This window comes from Sorex araneus, chromosome 10, assembly GCF_027595985.1.
Source record: "Sorex araneus isolate mSorAra2 chromosome 10, mSorAra2.pri, whole genome shotgun sequence".
In the NCBI taxonomy this organism is placed as follows: Eukaryota; Metazoa; Chordata; class Mammalia; order Eulipotyphla; family Soricidae; genus Sorex; species Sorex araneus.
In genome coordinates this window covers 24,085,588-24,108,877 of record NC_073311.1, presented here as the reverse complement: position 1 = coordinate 24,108,877, position 23,290 = coordinate 24,085,588, and the positions used below count along the sequence as shown (strand labels likewise).

At 37.4% G+C, this 23,290-nt stretch overlaps 1 protein-coding gene across 17 annotated transcripts in view; it reads left to right on the top strand.

The window, feature by feature from the left end:
* The window catches only part of PPFIA2 (PTPRF interacting protein alpha 2), a 469,663-nt gene that overhangs the window by 5,845 nt on the left and 440,528 nt on the right, over positions 1–23,290 (top strand). For all 17 annotated transcript variants that reach the window (XM_055118486.1, XM_055118484.1, XM_055118483.1 and 14 more), the window contains one exon: positions 548–798. In XM_055118486.1, coding sequence (XP_054974461.1) covers positions 550–798 — 249 coding nt within the window. In that variant the 5' untranslated portion in view covers positions 548–549. The remainder of the gene's footprint in view (positions 1–547; positions 799–23,290) is intronic.

Genomic DNA, 23,290 nt, shown 5'->3' with positions numbered 1-23,290 from the left:
ATATATAAAACTCAATTATTATAGAACCTCAATTATGAATATATTTTTCTAAATGAAATAATGAAAATTAATTTGTTCCATTATTTGTCACTCAAAAATTATCTACTTCCTGTGACTAAATGCCAGATATTTAGTGTTACTAATAGAAAAAATAAGGACAAAATGGAGATACTAACTGTAATGGATTTGTAAACTTGTGGGGTATTAAAGATGATCGATTAATAAGTGTTAGTAACAAATTACTATTAGTTGATTTAGGTGGGATAAATCATGAAGAGAAAAATAAACTATCAGAAGTGGGTGAACCCAAACAATAATACTTTAGGGAGGAAAATATGATTATCATGAAAAAGAGGGAGCAGGTAGTTTGGGGGATTCAGAGAATCATATTTCATTGAGGTCAGTATATTTAAGCTTCTGTAGAGTTGTGGCAAGTGGATCGGTGAGAAGACAAGCTTTAGAGCTGTAGAGTTCTTTGATGGACGTTTAGGTGACAATCTTGAAAATAACATCTGTGCTAAGGTCTCCTCTTTTTACTTTCTTCAAGCAATGATGTGTGAAGTGATGCCCACGATAAATGAAGACACCCCAATGAGCCAGAGGGGGTCCCAGAGCAGTGGCTCGGACTCGGACTCCCATTTCGAGCAGCTGATGGTGAATATGCTTGATGAAAGGGATCGTCTTCTAGACACCCTTCGGGAGACCCAAGAAAGCCTCTCACTAGCCCAGCAAAGACTTCAGGATGTCATCTACGACCGAGATTCACTCCAGAGACAGCTCAATTCAGCTCTGCCACAGGTGTGCTTTCTCTCTTCTATTAGCCATTAAGAGTGCTAAGACAAATAAATATTTCGGCTCATATAATCATTTTCCCCATAAGGTGGATAATGTGTATATTTCAGCAAGAGAAATGTGACATATATCATTATCATGGAACCTGACCTCAAACAAGGTGGGGATGCACTTGGTCACATTACTATCTGATCTTCCTTTTGAAAAATGCTGTCTGTAGTTTGATGGGTCTAGGGCTAATCACTTGTTCATTAGTATTTAGCCAATAGAATGTGGAATTAGTTGGTTTTCTTTTTCTTATGGTTTGAGTACTATTATGACATTTGGAAATAGGTACTTTCTATTTTCAGTAGTGCAGTCTGATTTTGAAAATGGTTGTGGTTTGGAAATCTGAAATTCTAAGTGATCCTTTTTCTTTTAAGAGTCACAAAGATATCCTTTAAAAAATTTAATTTGTCCTTTAAAAATTGTATTTCTTGGGGGCTGGAGTGATATCACAGTGGGTAGGGCGTTTGCCTTGCATGAGGTGGAACCAGGTTTGATTCCCAGCATCCCATATGGTCGCCTGCGCACTGCCAGAGTTTATTCCTGAGTGCAGAGCCAGGGGTGACCCCTGTGCATCGCCGGGTGTGACCCAAAAAGCAAAAAAAAATTGTATTTCTTTAAAAATGTGTAACCATCAGAGAGATAGTATGGGGGTTATAGTGTTTTAGTTCTGCATATGGTCCCTGAGCACATAGCTAGGCATAATGCCTGGGCACATTTGGATGTATCCCAAATGCTTCTCCTCAGTAACCTCAGATCGCCTAAAATCTGCTTAGAAATATTTTTGTTTGCTTATTATATAGTCTACCCTCAAAAAAATTTTATGTGACAGGTCATATTGTTATTTAATGTTGAATGTAACCAAGTAGAAAATTCACATTTCAAACTCTGGGGGTAAGTTTGTGTTTAAAAAAAAAAGGTGATGATGGGGCCGGAGTGATGGTACAGCGGGTAGAGCTTTAGCCTTGCACTCAGCTGACTCGAGTTCAGTCGCCAGTATCCCACATGGCCCCCTGAGCAGTGCCAGGAGTAATTCCTGAGTGCAGAGCCAGAAGTAACCCCTGTGCATTGCTGGGTGTGACCCACAGTGGATTTTTTTAAAGTGATGGTGCTAAGAGAACAAAAAATGAATCAGAGAAAACAAAACACAATTTTCAATATATTTTAATATATTATTTTCAATATATTCTATTGAAAATAATATTTTACTGGAAAGCAATAGAAGAAAAATGATCACTTAAATGATTGTCACATTCCTATTATAAATGTTACACTCTCTTTAGATCGTTCCTGTTCTCCTGTTCTAGAGTCTTTATTTTTCACAGATTCAGTCCCCTTTTCTTCTTTTCAGATGTAATAAAATTTTGAATAATCCTCACCTGTTGATACACTAAGTTGTTTTATCACACAGAAATGAACCTGTTGATTCATTTTCAAAGACATGTCATATATTCATTGAGATTATATTTTTCAGACTGGAAATTATAATTTTTGCAATAAGTCTCTAGAGCTTGATTTATAGACGTATCTCCATTGTGTTTGTTCTACTATAGGACTACTTAAATCGCCTATACTATTAAGGACTGCCTAAGAAGCAATCATGCATTTTTTTTTTATTTTCTATGACTTGTGTAGAATGAGTCAATGATTTCTCTTTATAGATTGACCATTTCATTAGAAAAATCAAGGATTAGATTATATTTCTTGGAGAGTACAGTGTACTTTTAGTATGTCATGAAACACCAGTCAGTTCAAGTTAAAGTTGAATTGCATATATGCTCTATGTGTTATTACCATTTCCTTCACATTTCTAGAAATGACCCTTTGTTCCTCAGTGTAGGGCTATGAGTTCCTCTTATGCTTTGTATATTTTATTCGAACCTGATGCTGTTTTTAAATTTTATTCATTCTTATTTTTAACCGAATCACAGTGAGATACGTAGTTACAAAGTTGTTCATGGTTGGGTTTCAGTCACATAAAGTCCCAACACCAGTATATATTTCCTATCAACAATGTCCCCAGTTTCCCTCTTGCCATCCCCCACCCTGCCCCTATGGCAGGCACTTCTCTGTCTCACCCTCTCCCTCCCTCTCTCTCTCTCTGTCTCTCTCTCTGTCTCTCTCTCTCTCTTTCTCTCTCACACTCTCTTTCTCTCTCCCTCTCCCTCTCTCTCTCCCTCTCTCTCTCTCTGCCTCTCTCTCTTTGGGAATTATGGTTTGCAATACAGATATTGAAAGGTTATCAGGTATATTCCTTTACCTACTTTCAACCTGATGATGTTAATTTGGACCCTAATTCTATTAAAGTGGTTTAAAGAAAAATTTGGGCTTTTTCATATTTTCTCATAAAGGTTCATATTTCACAATATGTCATGAAGAACAAGCATTAAAAAAGACAATTTTGGAGAAAATGGAAGAAACTAGAAATGCTTTCATATATATATATATATATATATTTTGCTTTTTGAGGGGAAGGAGGCCTCCAAAATGGTGATGAGGTGGGGGGGTACTCCTAGTCATTGGACAACCAGGATAGTGGTTCTGTTTCTGTGTGAAGGCCCAGGGATGCAGCTTTGCTCAAGCCTTGCAGTGCCTGTGACCACCAGGGCCACCAGAAGTACTCAGGTTCCTCTAATGTTATACCTATTAAATTGGTTAGCAGTGTATGATACCTGAAGTATAAGTAGGGCTGAAAAATACGTAATACTTTCTCCTGTCTCGTGCATTGTTTTCCAGATCCTCATATAAAACTATTTTATGTAGATAAATATATTCAAGGATAAAAATAATTTTAATGTTAGCAATTCAGTTGTATTCAGTGTCTGTATTATAATGCCATCTAAATTAAAAAATATTGAGACACTGTGATTTGTTCAGTTATTAATAGTTGAGTTTTAGGCATACAGTTTTCCAACACCAATCCCATCATGGGTGTCAACTTTCCTCTACCAGTGACCCCAGATTCCCTCCACCCACCCCCAGCCTGGCACCATGGCAAGAAGATTTTTAAGTTTGTTAGTTTGTTTGCTGTAGTTGGAATCTCATGCTTTCAGTTTTCTTAGTTCTGTTTTGAATATATATATATGTATATATATATTTGTGTGTTATATATGTATATATGTGTATATATATATCACATGTTACATTTTTTAAAAATAATGTAGGAGTACCACTATTTATTCAGCCATCGATTAAGCTGATTGAATTGGGCATGAACTCCACATTACTTTTTTTTTAAATTCTGTACTGAATGTTAATTTTATTTTATTATTTTATTCCCCCCCCACCCCATTTTTTGGATTCACCGTGAGGTACAGTTACAAAGCTTTCATGTTTGAGGTTTGGTCATACAATCATCGAGCACCTATCTGCTAACCAGTGCACACTTCCCACCACCAAAATTCCCAATATTCCCACACCCCACCCCCATTCCAACCCTTCTCCTACCTGTGTGGCAGACAATTTCTCCCATACCCTTTCTCTACTTTGGCTACATTCACTATTTCAACACCAGTCTCACCACCACTCAAACCTGCTTAAAAGGCAATGCTAGACAATTTGTTTTGTATTGCTTGTTATGGATAACATATAATGTCCAGGAAATTCTGTGTCATTCTCTTCCAGGATCTTTAGTTTACAGTCTTTAGGTCTTGTCCATTGATGATATTACATGGCACCGGGGGGAAGTTTGTGGGTGTGACTGTGACTGCCAAGCTACTGGAAAACTGGGGACCTGGGGGGAGGAGACCCAGTCCTGATCAAAGCAGGTTTGGAGATATCAGTCATGGGTTCCCGCATACCTGGTTTTTCCTGCTGGTCTACTCTTTGGTGAGGTTCATCCCGTCTTGGGTGAGGCTTGTGCCTTCTTGGGTGAGGCTCTTTCGAGTGTGTGGAGAGTGGCCTTGGGCATGGCGGTGGTTGGGTTCTGGAGGTTTTCAGCTGCTGGGGTTCTGCTTGGGGCAGGGTGGGAAACTCAACCCGCCCCCCCTCTGAGGTGCCCCAGTGAGGACAGCCTGGCGTGGGGTCAGGACATTCTGTGTCACTCTCTTCTGGGAGCTTTATTTTATAGTCCCTGGGTCTTGGCTGGCCCATGATGAGATTACATGGCACCGGGGGCAGTTTGTGGTGTCACTGCCAAGCTACTGGAAAACTGGGGGCGTGGGGGTAGGAGGCCCAGTCCCGATCCAAGTGGGCTTGGAGCTCTCAATCATGGGTTTCCGCCTACCTCTCTGTTTACAGGCCCTAACTGCATTTTTTGATCTCTTTCGAGATTTATGGGTCTCTGAAATAAGGCCAATAAATGAGCTTACATAGCTGAGCCAGAGGTGGTTTGTGGGTGTGTCTCCCACATACCTAACTTTTGGCCATTTAATTTCTTGGTAAACTTGGCCCCAAGTTGTTGGGGTCTGGCCAAAGGCACAGCAGCAATTTGGGGTTATCTGGAAGTCTGACATCACCATCAGGCTGCTGATGCACTTGCCCCACAGGTACAGGTTTACCTGCTGGCAGCACCATACCCCCACATTTTGCTTTTCTTAATTTTAATCTGATAGACAATATATTATCAAAGCCCTTGGAAAGAAAAGAGTTGTTTTTCAGCTCCAATATTCTGTTTATCTACACTAAATTATTATACACACCTCCTGATGACATCTCAGTATTATTTCATAGTATAAAAATATGCCTTCATAGTATAAAAATAATTTTAAAAATATTCCTATGCAGTGAGAAATATAGAATAAAAATGTCTTTTATTTGGTCCTGTTCTAACATGTTGCAAATTTGTTATTTTGGTTCAATCAAATTTGTAAACTAAGTTTCAGAGTATAATATGTATTTGGGAATTATAGATTGCAGATTAAGATCCTTTTATTTATTAAAAATAGAACTTTATTGATTTACTGTTGACTTACAGTATTATATGTTTCACGAGTATAACATCATACTTCAGTATGTGTGTATAACTCTGCACAACCACAAAGTTCCAATACTAGTCACACTATCAAATTAGCCACTTTGATTTATTCTTCCCAACTTCCCTACCCTTTTCCCTCTTTATTATTCATAGAGTTTAACAGTTATTTTTGTTGTGTTTAGTTCATTTGCTCTGGTTGCTGATGTGCCACATATGAGAAAATTAATCTTGTAATTGTCATTCACTTTATATTATTATAATCTAGTTCCATCAATGTCATAAAAAACATGATTTCATGTTTTAAAACAACTATTATTCCACTGAGTATATATAGTCCACTGAGTAGTTTTCTTATCCAGTGCTCCATTATTTCCATGTATTAGTTATTGTAAATAATGCTTCTATGATATAATGATATATATGTATATCTTTTTAAACTATGATTTTAATATTATTTAGATAAGTACTTAGGAGTGGACTTGCTGGACTGTAATTAAGTTCTAATTTTTATTTTTCAAAATAATTTTGACATCATTTTTTCATAGATTCCATTTAGATGGTTGCTTTCCAATCACTTTTACAATGCTTTGACATATTTTTCTTTAAATATTATTTTAGTTGGGACTGGAGTGATAACACCCCTAGCGGATAGGGAGTTTGCCTTGCACGAGGCCGACCCGGGTTCAAATCCCAGCATCCCATATCAGGGGATGGACCCCCTGAGCACCGCCAGGAGTAATTCCTGAGTGCAGAGCCAGGAGTGACCCCTGTGCATCGCTGGGTGTGACCCAAAAAGAAAAAAAAAAAATTTAGTCACTATGATTTTAATTTTGCATACTATCAATGTTAGGGTCTTTTGTACTTAACATTCTAACACTATATCTGTCACCAAAGTGTCCTTTTCTGTGCTCCATTGCTTCCTTCCCTTGCCTCAACACCCAGACCCCACTTACAAATCTCACTGCCATGGTTAGCTCCATTCTTAGGTTCTGTTGTCTTTGGCCATTTGTCGTTCTCTTACTGTGGGTTTCTTTATCTTATGAGGTAAGTCTGTATTTGTCTCTTATTCTGTTGACTTTATTGAAAATGGCAACATTTCGTTTTTTATTTTAGCTGAGTACTATTCATATATGTTTCTTTTTTTTTTCTTTTGCTTTTTGGGTCACACCCGGCAATGCACAGGGGTTACTCCTGGCTCTGCACTCAGGAATCACTCCTGGTAATGCTCACGGGACCATATGGGATGCTGGGAATCGGAATCGAACCCGGGTCGGCCTCGTGCAAGGCAAACGCCCTACCCGCTGTACTATTGCTCCAGCCCCTCATATATGTTTCTTAATTTGGTTGTCCATTTTTTGATTTGAGTTGTGCTAGAATTTGGGCTGTTATGAAAAGTGTTGCAATGAACAGAAGAGTGTAAAATTTTTTTCTTTTATGAATTTAACTTGAGGGCCCTTGGATTAGAGGCCCAAACGTGGGATTGCAGTTCATACAAAAGTTCAATTCTTATTTTTTGAGAAATGTCCATATTGTTTTCGAAAAAGATTGAACCAGTTAACATCTATACCAGCAGTAGATGAAGATTCCTTTTTCTTACATCCATGTCAATGCTGGCTGTTTTGGTTATTTGTGAAATTTGCAGTTTTTTTTTTATTTGTGTTTCCTGATTTTCAGTGATGCAAAAGAGGTTTTTTTTTTTTTTTTTTTTTGCTTCTTGGGTCACACCCGACGATGCACAGGGGTTACTCTGGTTCTACACTCAGGAATTACTCCTGGCGGTGCTCAGGGGACCATTTGGGATGCTGGGATTCGAACCCGGGTTGGCCGAGTGCAAGGCAAACTCCCTACCCGCTGTGCTTTCGCTCCAGCCCCAAAAGAGGTATTTTTTAAAAAATTTATAATTAATTTATTTTTGGTCATTTCTTTTAATTTTTTTTATTTTTCGTTTTAATGAATCATCGTGAGGTACAGTTACAGACTTACAAATTTTCGTGCTTACTTTTCAGTCATACAATAAGTACCCAGTGCCCATTCTCCACCACCAATGTTCTCAGTATCCCTCTCACCACCCCCAACACCTCTGTGGCAGGTGCATTCCCTTTAACTCTCTCTCTCCTTTAGGGTGTTGTGGTCTGCAATGCAGGTATTAAGGGGTCATCATGTTCGGTCTATAGTCTGCTTTCAGCACACATCTCCCTTGCTGAGCGAGTCCTCCAAGCGTTCTTTACTTGGAGGTCTTTTCTCTATCTGAGCTGCCTTTCCCCCCAGCTTTAGAGGCCGGCTTCCAAGCCATGGAGCTATCCTCCTGGTCCTTATCTCTACTATCCTTGGGTGTTAGCCTCCCATTTTGCTACTTTATATTCCACAAATGAGTGCAGTCTTTCTATGTCTGTCCCTCTCTTTCTGACTCGTTTCACTTAACATAATGCTCTGCAAATTGTATGACTTCATCTTTTCTAACAGCAACATAGCATTCCATTGTGTAGATGTACCAAAGTTTCTTTAGCCAGTCATCTGTTCAAAAGATGATTTTTGAACAGATGACTGTTCTTTTCTTCTTTGTAGAGATGTTTGTTCATCTTTGTAAAAATGTTTGTTCATCTCTTCTCCCCATTTTTGATTCGATTGACTTTTTTTTCTTATTAAGTTCACCAGTACTTTCTGTATCTTGGAAATCAGATGGGTGGTGGGCAAATATTTTCTCCCAGTCTCACTGTTGTCTTTTTAATTCTGGTTATTATTTACAGTACAGAAGCTTCTTAATTTTGTCTGGCCCATATAAAACACACACACACACATACACACACGTGTATGTTTAAATCTTTGCTCTGATTGTGTTATCAGTGGCAATGAACCACTGAAAATACATCTAGACACAGGTTGAATATGCATTATATATTCTACCTGTGTTTCCCTAAATATAATTTGTGGGTTCAGGTCTAATATTGGGCTTTTTATTTCATTTCAATTTGACTTTTATGCATATTGTGAGGTTCATCTGCGTTCATTTTATTTTTTAAAAATGTGATTGACTAATTTTCCCAATATTATATGTTGAAGAGGCTTTTCCTACTCTACTTCATGCTATTGGCTGCTTTGACAAATATTACCTGTGTATATCAGTATCTCTCTGGGCTTCCACTTCTATTATATTGGTCTAAGAGTCGGTCTTTGTTCCAGCACCACACTATCTTGATTACTATCACTTTATATTCTAATCTAAATTTGGGAAGAAAAATTCCTTCCATATTTTTTCTTGGATGAATTTGGCTATTTGGACAGGGTGGGGAATGGAGGAGGAGGGTTATTGCCCCATATGAATCTAAAGAGCATTTGATTTCTGTCATTTAAAAAAAAATGCCATGGATTTTTACAGTGGGGACCTTACTGAATCTGTATAGTGCTTTGGGTATGATTGTCATTTTGACAATGTTAATCCTTCCAAATCATGAACAGAGGGTCTGTTTCTATTTGATGTGTCTTGTAGTAGTGAGTTTTCTTTTTCTTTTTTGTAACTTTGTTTAAAGACCATGGTTTACAAAATTGTTGATAAAACAGTTGTTTAAAACATTCAATATTCCAATTGCAATTCGACCCTCTCAGGGACCTTCCCTCCAACCCTGTCCTCAGTTTCCCACCCGCTCTCCAAGTTTGTCCCATTATTTATTTATTTATTTGTTTGTTTGTTTATTTTTGGCTTTTTGGGTCACACCCTGTGATGCTCAGGAGTTACTCCTGGCTTTATACTTAGGGATTATTCCAGACAGTGCTCAGAGGACCATATGTGATGCAGGGGATCAAACCTGGGTCAGCCGCATGCAAGGCAAACAAACATTCTACCCACTGCACTATTGTTCTGGCCTAAGTTTGTTCTCTTATCAAGCACAAAATAATTTATTTTATATTGCTCATTGCAACAGCATGGTAATGGAATTATCAAAAAATAATTCAGTAAAAGAAAATTTGTGAAATTGTTATATTTCACAATTGTGCCATTAAAGTCGTTGCCTGAAGATTTACTGAACTTTTTGTTGTTAGTTAAGCCTTCTGTGTTACTGTTTTCATTTGTTGAGCTTAGCAGGCTTCTATGCTACTTTCTCATCTAATTTGCTGTGCTTCTACTAGGCTGTCAGTATTGTGAAATTTGGAGGTGTTATGCAGCAGCGTGTGCAGCTGTGCTGGTTGCTCTGAGAGCTATAGAACTGGAATGATTCTTTGGCTTGGAATCTCGAGATTAGTCATGATGCTGTGAAGTTGGACTGTTAATTTGACCAAGGCTGTGGGAAGTGGGTGCAGCTACTAGGGCTTCTGGCAGTTTCAAGGGTGGGGGGAGGTCGCTTTCCCCCATTTGAGAGGATCCCAGAGTTTTCATCCCTAAAACTGGTGACTTGGGAATTTCATTGGCTTGGCATCTTTCTAGATTAGCCATCAAGCAAGGAAACTGGGCCATTTATATTCCAGAGCCTATGGGGTTGGGATTCAGATGCTGGGGCTTTTAGCAGGACAGGGGCAGGGTGAGGGTTGGGGTAAGTTTCTTGTCCCCACTCTAAGTAGCCCCCAGAGTTTTCAGCTCAAAGACCACAGTATTTGGGAGCTTAATTGGCTTAGCTTCTCTTCTGAGATTAGTCCAGTGAAGTTTTCTTTATAGATGTTTCACCTCTTTTGTTGTTACCTAGATATTGATTTTTTGAAGGTGCAATTGTAAATGAGATATTAATATGTACATATATCTTCTATATAATTATATATCCCTTCTATAATTTTTTGTATATAGGAATGCCATTGTATTCTGTGTGTTGATTTTGTAGCCTGCACTTTACCGTACACCTTTATTATTTATAATAGTTTTTCTTTGGTAGAATCTTCAGGAGTTTTTAAAGTAGAGTCCCAGAGCATCTGGAATTAGTGATAATTTGACCCACCCCCACCCCCAGCCCGAATGATCCTATTGATTCTTGTCTAATTGCTGTGATGAGGACTCCTACTACTATTCTGAATAATAGTTGTGAAGGTGGGCAACCTTGTCTTATACCTGATATTCAGGGGAAGGCTTTCACTTTTCACCATTGGGTATAATGTGAGCTACAATTTATACATTGTGGTAAATGGCTTGAACTCTGTTGAAGATTGATTTTTCTATCCTGATGCTAGTGAAAAATTTAATAATGAGTGAGTGTTGGATCTTCTCAAATGCTTGGCATTTTTTTTTAGTATTAATTTGTATTTTACTATTTAAATATTCAAATACCTGTGATAATCAATAGGTCATTAAAGACTAATGGTCTTATAATATTTAAAAAGCAATTGTTTTTTTTTATTTTTAATTAGAGAATCACCGTGAGGGTACAGTTACAGATTTATACACTTTTGTGCTTATACTTCCCTCATACAAAGTTTGGAACCCCTCCCTTCACCAGTGCCCGTTCTCCACCACCCGTAAACCCAGTGTCCCTCCCACCCTCCCCAATCCCATCTCCCCCCCACCCCACCCTGCCACTGTGGCAAGGCATTCCCTTCTGTTTTCTCTCTCTAATTAGCTGTTGTGGTTTGCAATAAAGGTGTTGAGTGGCCGCTGTGCTCAGTCTCTAGCCCTCATTCAGCCCGCAACTCCCTTCCCCCACATGGCCTTCGACTACAATGTAGTTGGTGATCGCTTCTCTGAGTTGACCTTTCCCCGGAACGTGAGGCCAGCCTCAAAGCCATGGAGTCAACCTCCTGGTACTTATTTCTACAGTTCTTGAGTGTTAGTCTCCCACTCTGTTATTCTATATACCATAGATGAGTGCAATCTTTCTATGTCTGTCTCTCTCTTTCTGACTCATTTCACTCAGCATGAAACTTTTCATGCCCATCCACTTGACTACAAAATTCTTGACCTCCTTTTTTCTAACAGCTGCATAGTATTCCATTGTATAGATGTACCAAAGTTTCCTCAACCAGTCATCCGTTCTGGGGCATTCGGGTTTTTTCCAGATTCTGGCTATTGTAAACAGTGCTGCGATGAACATACATGTGCAGATGTTGTTTCGATTGTACTTTTTTGCCTCTCTGGGATATATTCCCAGCAGTGGTATTGCTGGGTCAAATGGGAATTCAATATCTAATTTTTTGAGAGTCGTCCAAATTGTTTTCCAGAAGGGCTGAACCAGTCGGCATTCCCACCAGCAGTGAAGAAGGGTCCCTTTCTCCCCACATCCTCTCCAACAGCGGTTGCTTTTGTTCTTTTGGATGTGTGCTAGTCTCTGTGGTGTGAGGTGGTGTCTCAAAGTTGTTTTGATCTGCATCTCTCTGATGATTAGTGATGCAGAGCACTTTTTCATGTGCCTTTTGGCCATTCGTATTTCTTCCTTGGTAAAGTTTCTGTTCATTTCTTCGCCCCATTTTTTGATGGGGTTGGATGTTTTCTTCTTGTAGAGTTCAACCAGTGCTTTATATACCATTGATATCAACCCCTTATCTGATGGGTATTGTGTAAATATCCTTTCCCATTCTGTGGATAGTCTTTGTATTCTGGTCACTGTATCTCTTGCGGTGCAGAAGCTTTTTAGTTTAATGTAGTCCCATTTGTTGATCTCTGTTTTTACTAGATTGCTTAGTTCCGTGTCACGTTTGAAGATACCTTTATCTTCAATATCGTGGAGGGTTTCGCCGACCTTGTCTTCAATGTACCTTATGGTTTGTGGTCTAATGTTGAGGTCTTTAATCCATTTTGATCTGACTTTTGTGCATGGTGTCAGGTCAAGGTCTAAACCCATTTTTTTGCATGTGGTTGTCCAGTTGTGCCAGCACCATTTGTTAAAGAGAAAAAGCAATTGTTTTATAACCTAATCTATAGCTATAAGGCTATAAGTTTTTTTACAATGAAGAAATATTATTTTTTAAATTTTTGTGGGTTTTTTTGGGTTCAGGGGCACTCCAGGGCATAATCTTGTCTCTGTGATTAAGAATCACTCATGACAATGCGCAGGGGACCTTACATGGTGCCTGGGATTGAACCTGGGTCAAGTGCATTACCACTTGTTTCTCTGGTTTTTAAAATGTTAAAATTTCTAATATTTTTAACAAATTTATTTTTAAACACATCTATCTTAAAAAAAATATATATATATATTTAAAGCTGTATATGTACACTATTTTTTGGTAACAGGCTTGTCATTTAGCTAGGAGAGAATTACTACCATAGCTGTGAGATTTGAAGCAAAAATGAAGAATATAAAATTGATAACATTGCAATAACATAAAAATATAAGTTACTATAGCAACTATAGTTTGAACTCCAAACAGTGTAACTTTTATGACATTTTATGTTTTATATTGCTTATACACTTTTTTAGCTATTAGTGCTTTGATGCTTATTTTAGTCATTTTCTGTTCTGTTATGTAAAAATGTATCTTTGATTTAGACAATCAGATTCATATAAATACTTTATTGCCTCAGTTTTTCATTTATATACATACTTGGTTCACAGTGCTTGAAGAATGCTAAATTCCATATTTACACCTCTAAGATTGATTTTCTATATACACATTTAATTTTCTATCTTTCTAATGGTAAACTAGACTGGGGATTCTTATTTGCTTTGAGCCACAATTGAGGGTTCTCAGGCCTTACTCCTAGCTCTATGCTCGGGGATTTCTCTTGGTGATGATTGAGGGACCATCTAGGGTCTCATTAATTCAACCAGGGTCAGCCACGTGCTAGGCAAACACTATACCTGTCGTACTGCATCCATGTGTTCTGAAATTGGGTTTTTAATTTACTTATAAAATGAAGATACTTGAAATACCATTATCCCTGATTTTCTACAAAGAAGAGCAAGCGGGGCTGGAGCAATAGCACAGTGGGTAGGGTGTTTGCCTTGCACGCGGCTGACCTGGGTTCAATTCCCAGCATCCCATATGGTCCCTTGAGTACTACCAGGAATAACTCCTGAGTGCAAAGCCAGAAGGTAACCCTTGTGCATTGCCAGGTGTGACCCAAAAAGAAAAAAAAAAAAACAAAAAACAAAGAAGAGCAAGCAAGACTCAAATAAGGAGAACATATAATAGTTTTATTTGTTGAAGGATTGCACGGTAGGAATGAAGTTTTGTGTAGTGGTGGAGCTTGTAACATTTTCATATGCATAATGGACATTTTGGCTTTCTGTTTTAATTGGTCAAATATTGAGTAAACTGAAAATGTGGTAAGTTAATGATGAAAGAATATTATTCTGCCATTTTTATTCAGTGTCACACTGAGTGCTGTAATGAGTAATGTTGTGCTGGATGAGGAAATGCAATGGTTTAAGAGAGGATACATAGATCACCTTTAGCCCCAGAGTATAGACAGGAGAAGGAAAGAAGTGGAGTGAAGGGAAAGGAGAGAATAGATAGATGAGAAACAACAGGGTTAGGGGCCATGGGAATTTAGGTACTTTGGTGGTGTTAAGGCATGATAGAGCTAAAGATTCAAACCACAAAGTCAACAGCACTGAAATCACGAGGTCCAAACTTTTGTAAACAAACTTAAAACACACCTGTCAAAATGACAGGCTAGGGCTGGGGCGGGGGAGGAGTAGGAGAGAGATGCTGGGAACACTGGTGGGGGGAAGTTACCCCTGTTGGGGGGAAGTTGACATTGGTGACAGGCATTGGTGATGCAACATTGCATGTAAGAAAGCCAACAATGAATAACTTTATAACTCATGGTGCTTTAATAAGATAAAATTTGGTGGAAAAAACCCGTCCAGTGTTATAAATGAAGGGATTGTGGAATTTAATTCATCTTCCCTCGGATTGGTTTACCTTGACTGGCTCATTAGGCTACTGGTTAGCTGTTTTTTGCAATCAGCTCTATTTATGTTAGCTTGGGAGGGGATTCTTACCTTTTTTTTAAATAAAAAAAATACATTTTTTAATTACAGCACAGTGGGTAGGATGTTTGCCTTGCATGTTGCCGACCCCGGTTTGACTCCTCCATCCCTCTCAGAGAGCTCAGCAAGCTACCGAGAGTATCCTGCCTGCCCAGCAGAATCTGGCAAGCTACCCGTGGCGTATTTGATATGCCAAAAACATTAACAAAAGGTCTCACAGTGGAGACGTTACTGGTATCCGCTGGAGCAAATTGATGAACAATGGGACAACAGTGCTACTGTGCTAAAATGCTATTGTTCTGCTTGGAATGGTCCTAACTAGACTAATTAAGGCCACTTAACTTTGTATCCTAACCTGTCATAGGCTAGTTCTGACAACTCTTCTCATTATGGCAGAGGAGTAATTGCAAAGCAGATAAACACAAGTATTTTGTAAGCATCTGTGACTGTCTTTTGTGGGAGATAGTTGGGCCACACTTAGCTATATTTAAAGTCTTCTTTTGGTTCTGTACTCATAGGTCATTCTTGACAGTGTTCAGGGAGCAAAATGGGATGCTGGGGATCAAACCGGGGTCAGTCACACACAAGACAAACACCTTAAGCCCTGTACTATTTCTCTCATTTGGGTAATAGTCACTGGCCAACCTGGAGGCAGAGTGGAAAGTAATGTGAAGTTCATGGCAAAATTGCAGGGAGGAATAAACCTCTGTAATTACGGGGAAGAACAGGAATTGTTAGTGCAATTGAAATACCACAGCTCTAAGCCAATGTGGTCATATATCATTCTTATGTTAGGGAGAGATTATTGTGAATTTATAATTCAGGTGAGGTATGGGAAATTTAATAAGGTTGTGAATTCTGAAGCTCACAGCAGTTTCTAATGTTTTAACAAAGAAAATAAAATGATAAAATGATAAGAAAGAATCTTTAAAGACTGATAATGAACTGAATAGCCACAATCTTGGACTTGAGTCAGATGATCTGAATTTGAAATTAGAGTACTTCCATGTATTAAGAACATTATTGAATATTTTGAACTCTCTGAAACTATTTTATTCATTGTAATGAGGAAGTAATACCTAGCCTGAGTTGTTGAAGTAGTTGTGTGTTTATGCTTAAGAAAGTCTGAGTATTTTAAAAATTCTGGGTGGTAATTTTCATAAGTTGGGAAGTAACAGTGTTGAGAGAATTGATTTTTTAAGAGCATACTTATGGAGGAAAGAAATATGTTTAATTTTGTTGGCATTTCAAAGTACAAAATATTTCAATGAAATTTATGCAAAGTGACAGAAGTCACTTATATTAGGTTTCTTTGACCTGCTACTTTACTGCTTCAATAATCTTGGTGAAAGTAATCAATTCAAAATATGATAGAGCATGCCTCATAAGATCGTTATGAGAAATAAATGACCTGAAACTTGTCAAATGATCAGTTCAAGAGCTCACAGATAATACAAGCTCATTAAATGTTAAATGCAGTTATTGATGCTGTTATTATCACAGTTATTATCATTAGTACCTTAGCTAACCTTAACTGCATACTTTTACTGAGTAATAATAAACTCAAGCACAAAAAGCACTAAAAATCTTAACCCTCTGCAATTTTTGTCACGTTTGGGAAGCCCTTCATCTGTTTAAAAAACATCATAACTAATTCTTCTAAATCATTTTCCCAAGTTCTCTTCTTCCTCAGTGGCTAGTTTAAGCCAAGCAACATGGAAATCCCTTTCTGTTGCACAGACAAGATAGCCATCTCCATAGGGTTTTTTTCCTTTTCAGTGAAACCTCATGGTACCACACTGTTTTACTTCTTTTTCTGTCAGCAGTTTGCTGCTGTACTTTTAGCTTTCTCATTGCAGGTTTTCTAATCTTAATGTGTTTTCATTCTTTATTTTATTTTAATTTTTCTCCTGGCTAAATGAAATTGTGTTTACTTGCTGCCTTTATTTTTTATTATTTTTACCTTCTACTTTTTCCTATTTATTATTTATTTATTTTTTCATTTTGTCCTTAGAATCAGACACTTCTCATAACCATTTCATTAAAAAATTCACTCTGCATGCATCAAATAAGTATCTTGCAATTTTGGTGATCATTTTTCATTTTTCATTTTTATCAGCTTCTCTGTGCCAGGGAGTGCTATTATTCATCCTGAAGTTCTTGTCAGATTAATTTTTTATAACCACACTTTTCTAGGTTACTTGTTATATTGTCATTCAGTACCATTCTTCCTCATATGATCTCATTTACCTATGTCTATACTAACCTTTCTTTACTTATATTCATCAAGTCTAAACATTGTTCGTTTGAGACCAATATTTACTAGAAAATCCTTTATACCTTCTTGTCATTTTCTTGTTTGATTATTTTTTCTATCTCTAGTATCAGTATTTATTCTTCAGCTATACTGAAATCTTTGGCAACATACTTAAATTTATTCTTAAAATTAAACTGAAGTCAGTACAAAAACAGGAAAAATATCCCATAAATATCTGCCTTTAATCAACTACCAACCTTTTATTTTATTTCAAAAATATTGTCAGTTTTTCTTTTCTCACTGATTTAATTTCTGCATCTTCTAGCCACATCAGTCTGACTTTCACCTGGCTTTATGTTCAACATGGTAGTTTTGTTTCATTAAAATTCATTAAAAATTTTGGTATTCGGGGGTCCAGAGCCATACTGCAGTGGGTAGAGCAATTGTCTTGCATACGACTGACCTGGATTCTATCACTGGCATCTCATATAGTTCACTAAGCAATGCCAGGAGCGGTTCGGAGCCAGGAGTGACCTTTGAGCATTGCCAGGTGTGGCCCAAGAAACAAAGAAAAGCCATTCTGATAACCCCTTGTTCAACACACACACACACACACACACACACACACACACACACACACACACACACATCCTTTCTCATACCTTTTTGACACTGCACTGCATTAGTTCATAAAATCCTGATTTGGGTCTCATACAAAGGTTTGTAGTTCACTTTAAATTAGCTTTATTATATAGCTAATATGATCTATATTCTTTTTTTTTTTTGCTTGTGGCTAACCAGTTTTTCTCAGGGCCATTTATTGAAGAGACTTTCCTTGCTCCACTTCACACATCTCTCTCTTTTGTGGTCAATTAAAAGTTTCTGCACAGTGAAATAAATGATGGCTAAAGCAAAAAAAAAAAAAAAAAGCTGATATAAGAAGAAACCTGATTGAATGAGAGAAACTGTTCACAAACTATACATCTGACAAAGGGCAATGCTAAAAACATAAGCAACTGGCAATCTCATCAAACAACTGAATATACAATAACTTCAGCTAATAATTAAGAGGGGAACTTAACAACCAATAGGCATATGAAACATTGTTCAAACTCATGGATTACTAGGAAAATACAAATCGCAATGATAATGACCTATCATCTGAGGTCAGAGAGAATGGCTTATGTCAAAACGCCTGGAAACAGAAAATTCTGGCAGGAATGTAATGAAAACGAAACACTCTTTCATAGCTGATGGGACTGTCAGCTAATTCAGCCTCTATGGAAAACAATATGGAGACCTCACAAAATTAAAAAATAGAACTATCATATGATCCAGTGATTCCATTTCCTGGCATATATCCCAAGGACACAGAATTCTATTTTGAAATAATATATGCATAGCCATGTTCACTGTAGCACTATTACCATAGCCAAGATCTGGAAACAAACTAATTGCCCAGCAACACATGATCGGATAAGAAACTGTGGTATAAATATATGATGTACTCAGGAAAATTGGTTGAGGGGTTTTGACAAGATGGGGATGGGTGTGGTTCAGTAACCCTTCTTATTTACACCTCACCGCTAATGCTACTGTAAATCACGGTAATTCTTTTATTTTTATTTAAACAAAAGTATTGATGAAAAATAAATAGGGCCAGAGATATACAGAAGTTAAGGCACTTGCTTTGCACGCATTGAACTCAAGTTCAGTCTTTGGGATCTCATATGTCCTCCCTAACACCTCCTGGTAACAAGTGACAAGTGACCATCAAATGTGTCCCCAGATCAAACCAATCCAAGCCAAAGTAACTCCACGCAATCCCAAATAAATGCAAAGAAAAATACACAAACACCAAACGAATAGTTCTGTGCTAAGAAGATAATAAACACAAAGGTACAAATGCTAGGGCTCATGCCAGTTTGATCTCCAGCATTCTTGCCCTTTCCTCCACTTCCAGCCTAGCTGGGCATACCTCTGCAGGTCCCAGCCATGTTTCACAGGCAGCACTAACTGCAGCCTCAGAATCTCAGTGAACTCTCAGCAGAGCTGGCTAAGCATCACCAAGCACTGAGCACTGCTTGGGATACTATGTAAATACTTGGGATACTATGTAATACCCCCCAAATACTATGTAAAATTGTCAGAGTAATCAAGCTTGCAAGTCCTCATAAATACTTAGGTCTTGGGTTTTGTTGTTGGTTTTTGTGATCATATCATCACCCCTGCCAAGTAAGTGTTGTTGGTTTTTGATAAGCAAATGGGACCCTTAAAAAGAAAACTTGCTAAAGGCTATCTTTATTTTTATTTAGTTTTTGGCCCACACCTGGTATGCTCAGAGCTTGTTCTTGGCTGTGTGCTCAGGAATCACTTCTGGAAGGCTCACGGGACCATATGGGGTACCGGGAACTGAACCTGGGTTGGCCACTTGTAAGGCAAATAAGTGCCTTGTGTGCTGTACTAATTTCAGATGAACTTATAGTTTGAGTTTTTCAGTAAATTTTATATATGTATTTTTTGGTTGGAGGTTAGACAGTACCCATTCACAGTACTCTAGATGGACAAAACAGTTTTCAACTCTAGTTTTGAATTGCTTTTAAAACATGACTATTACACTTAAGTTAATTATATCACATGTTTTGCATTAATTAGTTCAGAAAATTGTCACTTTCTTGTTAGGTAACTATGCATGAAACTTTAGGCCTCTGGCATTTGTCTGACTACTTAAGAGAGATTATGTGATTTAAGTTTAGTGATGATTAGGAAGTACATAGGACTTAAACTTTATTTGTTGTTGAACTGCTTAAATTTTAATTACTCTTTGCATTATAATCTGTTTATCTGTGCCTATTTAAAAAAAACAAAGATGTGCTTACTTTCTTGAGTTGTGAAGACTGTGTGGGGTTTAAGTAGCCAATTATATCTTTGCTTTGAATTGGTATGATTTCATACACTATCCCTTCTGGCCCCTAAGGAATTTTAAATTCTTTGTTGACTATCAAGGAATGAAATACTTGATATTGGAACTTGGCATAGATACTATTGGAACAAGGTGAAACTCATTACTCATTGTCCATCCTCTCAGGAGGTGGTAAAGGTATCAGGTTGCCCTCAAAGGCATGTGAAAAGATTGTATTTTATTCCTAAAATGCCTATTCTTAAATATGGCTTTGTCAGGCCTGGAGTCCTATTACAGTGGGTAGGCACTGTGTTTGGTCCCTGAGAATTCCAGTGGTCCCCTTATCACCACCTGGAGTGATCCTTGAGAGCAGAGCCAGCAATAAGCCCTGACTATGGCTCAAAAAACCAAAAACAAAAAATAAACTTTTTATTTAATTCAGTTTTAATTATGATCTTACTTAGAGAAAACTGGAGTAGAGTTGATGAATAATAATAATAATGATCATTATTATTATTATTTTGTTTGGGGGCTACACCTGGTGATGCTCAGGGGTAACTCCTGGCTGTGCATTCAGCAATTCGTCTTGGCAGTGATTGGGGGACCATATGGGTTGTTGGAGATCAAACCCTATTGTCATATGCAAGACAGGCATCTTACCTGCTATACTCTCTCTCCATCTCTCTCCCAGATACATTATTATTAAATTATTCTAGTGTAATAATTTTCCTGGGCTGTAGCAACAGCACAGCGGGTAGGGCATTTGCCTTGTACACGGCCGATCTGGGTTTGGTTCCTCCGCCCCTCTCGGAGAGCCCGGCAAGCTACCGAGAGTGTCTCACCCGAAAGGCAGAGCCTGGCAAGCTACCCATAGTGTATTGGATATGCCAAAGACAGTAACAACAAGTCTCACAATGGAGACGATACTGGTGCCCACTCAAGCAAATCCATGATCAAAGGGATGCCAGTGATACAGTGATACAGTGAATAATTTTCCTAAGTAGTATTGTTCTCTTCTCTTTCTGTACCCACATTCAGAGTATCTTTAGCTAATAAGTGCCATATTTTGATCAAGCATTTGTTTTGTATTTCCCTGAGAATTCACTGTGCATATTCACACTTTGGTGATTTACAGTACTTATTTACTGTATAATTTATAGAAGATTGTAGATTTGAAAGTTTCATTTCTAGGATAAAGGGAATACATTTGTTCTGATTAACAGCAGTACTATCTTACCTTTGTTAATTTTGTATGTGGGGAAATGTAATTTAATAGCACTTATAAAAATGTCATTTTGAAACTGCTATCTAGTTTATCTAGTTGCATCAGAACATGACCTGTGAATTAATTTAATCAGTTATGACAGTTGTTATTACTTGAGTTAGGAGCACTTTTTAGTAAAAAAAAAAGTACCTTTGAAATTACAAGATAATAACTTTGAAATTAGTACTTACAGTGCTAATTTAGTCATATTTAAATAATCATTAGTAGCTTTTGGTAAATCTTCGAAACAACTTCATTTTAGTTTCAGTTATTATATTTTTCTGTTGATAAATCACAAGTTCTAATGTCTCCCACTATAATGAAAGATATTTTATTTCACTTTGTAACTGTTAATTATAAATATATATATTTTAATTCTATTACTTTTCTGTCATATGGTCAGATATATTCCTAAACAGGCATTTTTCACATAAAATATTTTATTTCAATGGTATTATAGTGGATTTTACTTTTGCTACTTTGAATGAAATTTCTTTAACTTATTTTATTTATTTATTTTCTTTAACTTATTTTAATGCATATTTCTTTTTGTTTGTTTGTTTGTTTGTTTTTTGCTTTTTGGGTCACACCCGGCAATGCACAGGGGTCATTCCTGGCTCATGCACTCAGGAATTACCCCTGGCGGTGCTCAGGGGACCATATGGGATCCTGGGATTTGAACCCGGGTCGGCCGCGTGCAAGGCAAACGCCCTACCCGCTGTGCTATCACTCCAGCCCCATTAATGCACATTTCTTTACACATATTTGTTATTTCCATTTTATAGACGTGAATATTCATATTATCCTTATATCCAGTAGTACTCAGAGATTATTTCTGACTCTGTGAGATGTGCAGGGCCTTAATCATTGCATTATCTCCCAGAACCCTATGGAATTTTACTTGTATTTTTCATATAGAGTAAATAGTGTTTAGTTTCTTCTTATGTAATTTAACAATATTTATAATTTAATATTGGTTTCTATATTTATTCTAGTTACTTGTTCATTTGTGTTTACTTTATTATCTAAGGACTTTATATCCAAATGTACATATACAAATCAGCATACCTACATATGCATATATATTTTCTCATTATCACTGTGTCACTGTATCATTGTCATCCTTTTGCTCATCATTTGCTTGAGCGGGCACCAGTAATGTCTCCATTGTGACACTTGTTACTGTTTTTGGCATATCGAATACACCACGGGGAGCTTGCCAGGCTCTGCTGTACAGGCGGAATACTCTTGGTTGTTTGCCAGCCTTAGTTGAATATATTTTTATCAGTTTTCCCTTCTGACAGTTTTTCTTCTTTTGCTACTTGTATAATATTTAACATTTAAATTGCAATGTATGTCTTGGCATAGCACAATATAAATTTGTCTGTTTTGGGGCCACGCCCAGCAATGTTAGTGGTTACTCCTGGCTCTCAGGGATTACTGCTGCCAGTGCTTACGGGGCCATATGAGATGATGGCAATTGAACTCAAGTTGGTCCCATGCAAGGCAGGTGTTGTCTTGCTTTATAATCCCACAGGACATGTTGTTATGTAGTTTTGTATAGAAATTATTTTATTATATTTGTTGCCATGTTTACTATTTGTAGATTTCAAATGTTCCATTTGAGCTTATTTTCCTTTTCCCTGAAAAATTTTCTTTAAGATTACCATTGGTGTAAGTGCAGAATATTCCATTTCTCATCTTAGGAAATTCTAAAATATGTCTTATTTCAAATTTATTCTTTAGGGTGTTTTTGCTAGACATACAATTTTAGGCTAGCAGTTATTTTGGGGAGAATCTTAATAATTTTACCTAACATTTATTGTTTCTAGTTAGAAGGCAGTTTTTCAATTTCTGTCTCTTTGAAGATAAACTTGTCTTGTTTTATGGCTTTAAGAATGTTTCTGTAAGTATCTCTGTGCATTTGAAATTTTTTATTTTTTTATTTATAAGAATCATTTCTGTAACATTGCATTTTACTTTGGAAAAGTTTGTACAAATTTTACTTTTTTTTTTTTTTTTTTTGCTTTTTTGGTCATACCTGGAAATGCATAGGGGTTACTCCTGGCTGTGCACTCAGAAACTAGCCCTGGCGGTGTTCAGGGAACCATATGGGATGCTGGGAATCGAACCCTAGTTGGCCGCGTGCATGGCAAACACCCTACCCGCTGTGCTATCGCTCCAGCCCGAATTTTACTGTTTTTAAAAATTATTTCTTGTCATGTTCTGTTATCACTCTGGAATTCCACTATTATTCTCATAC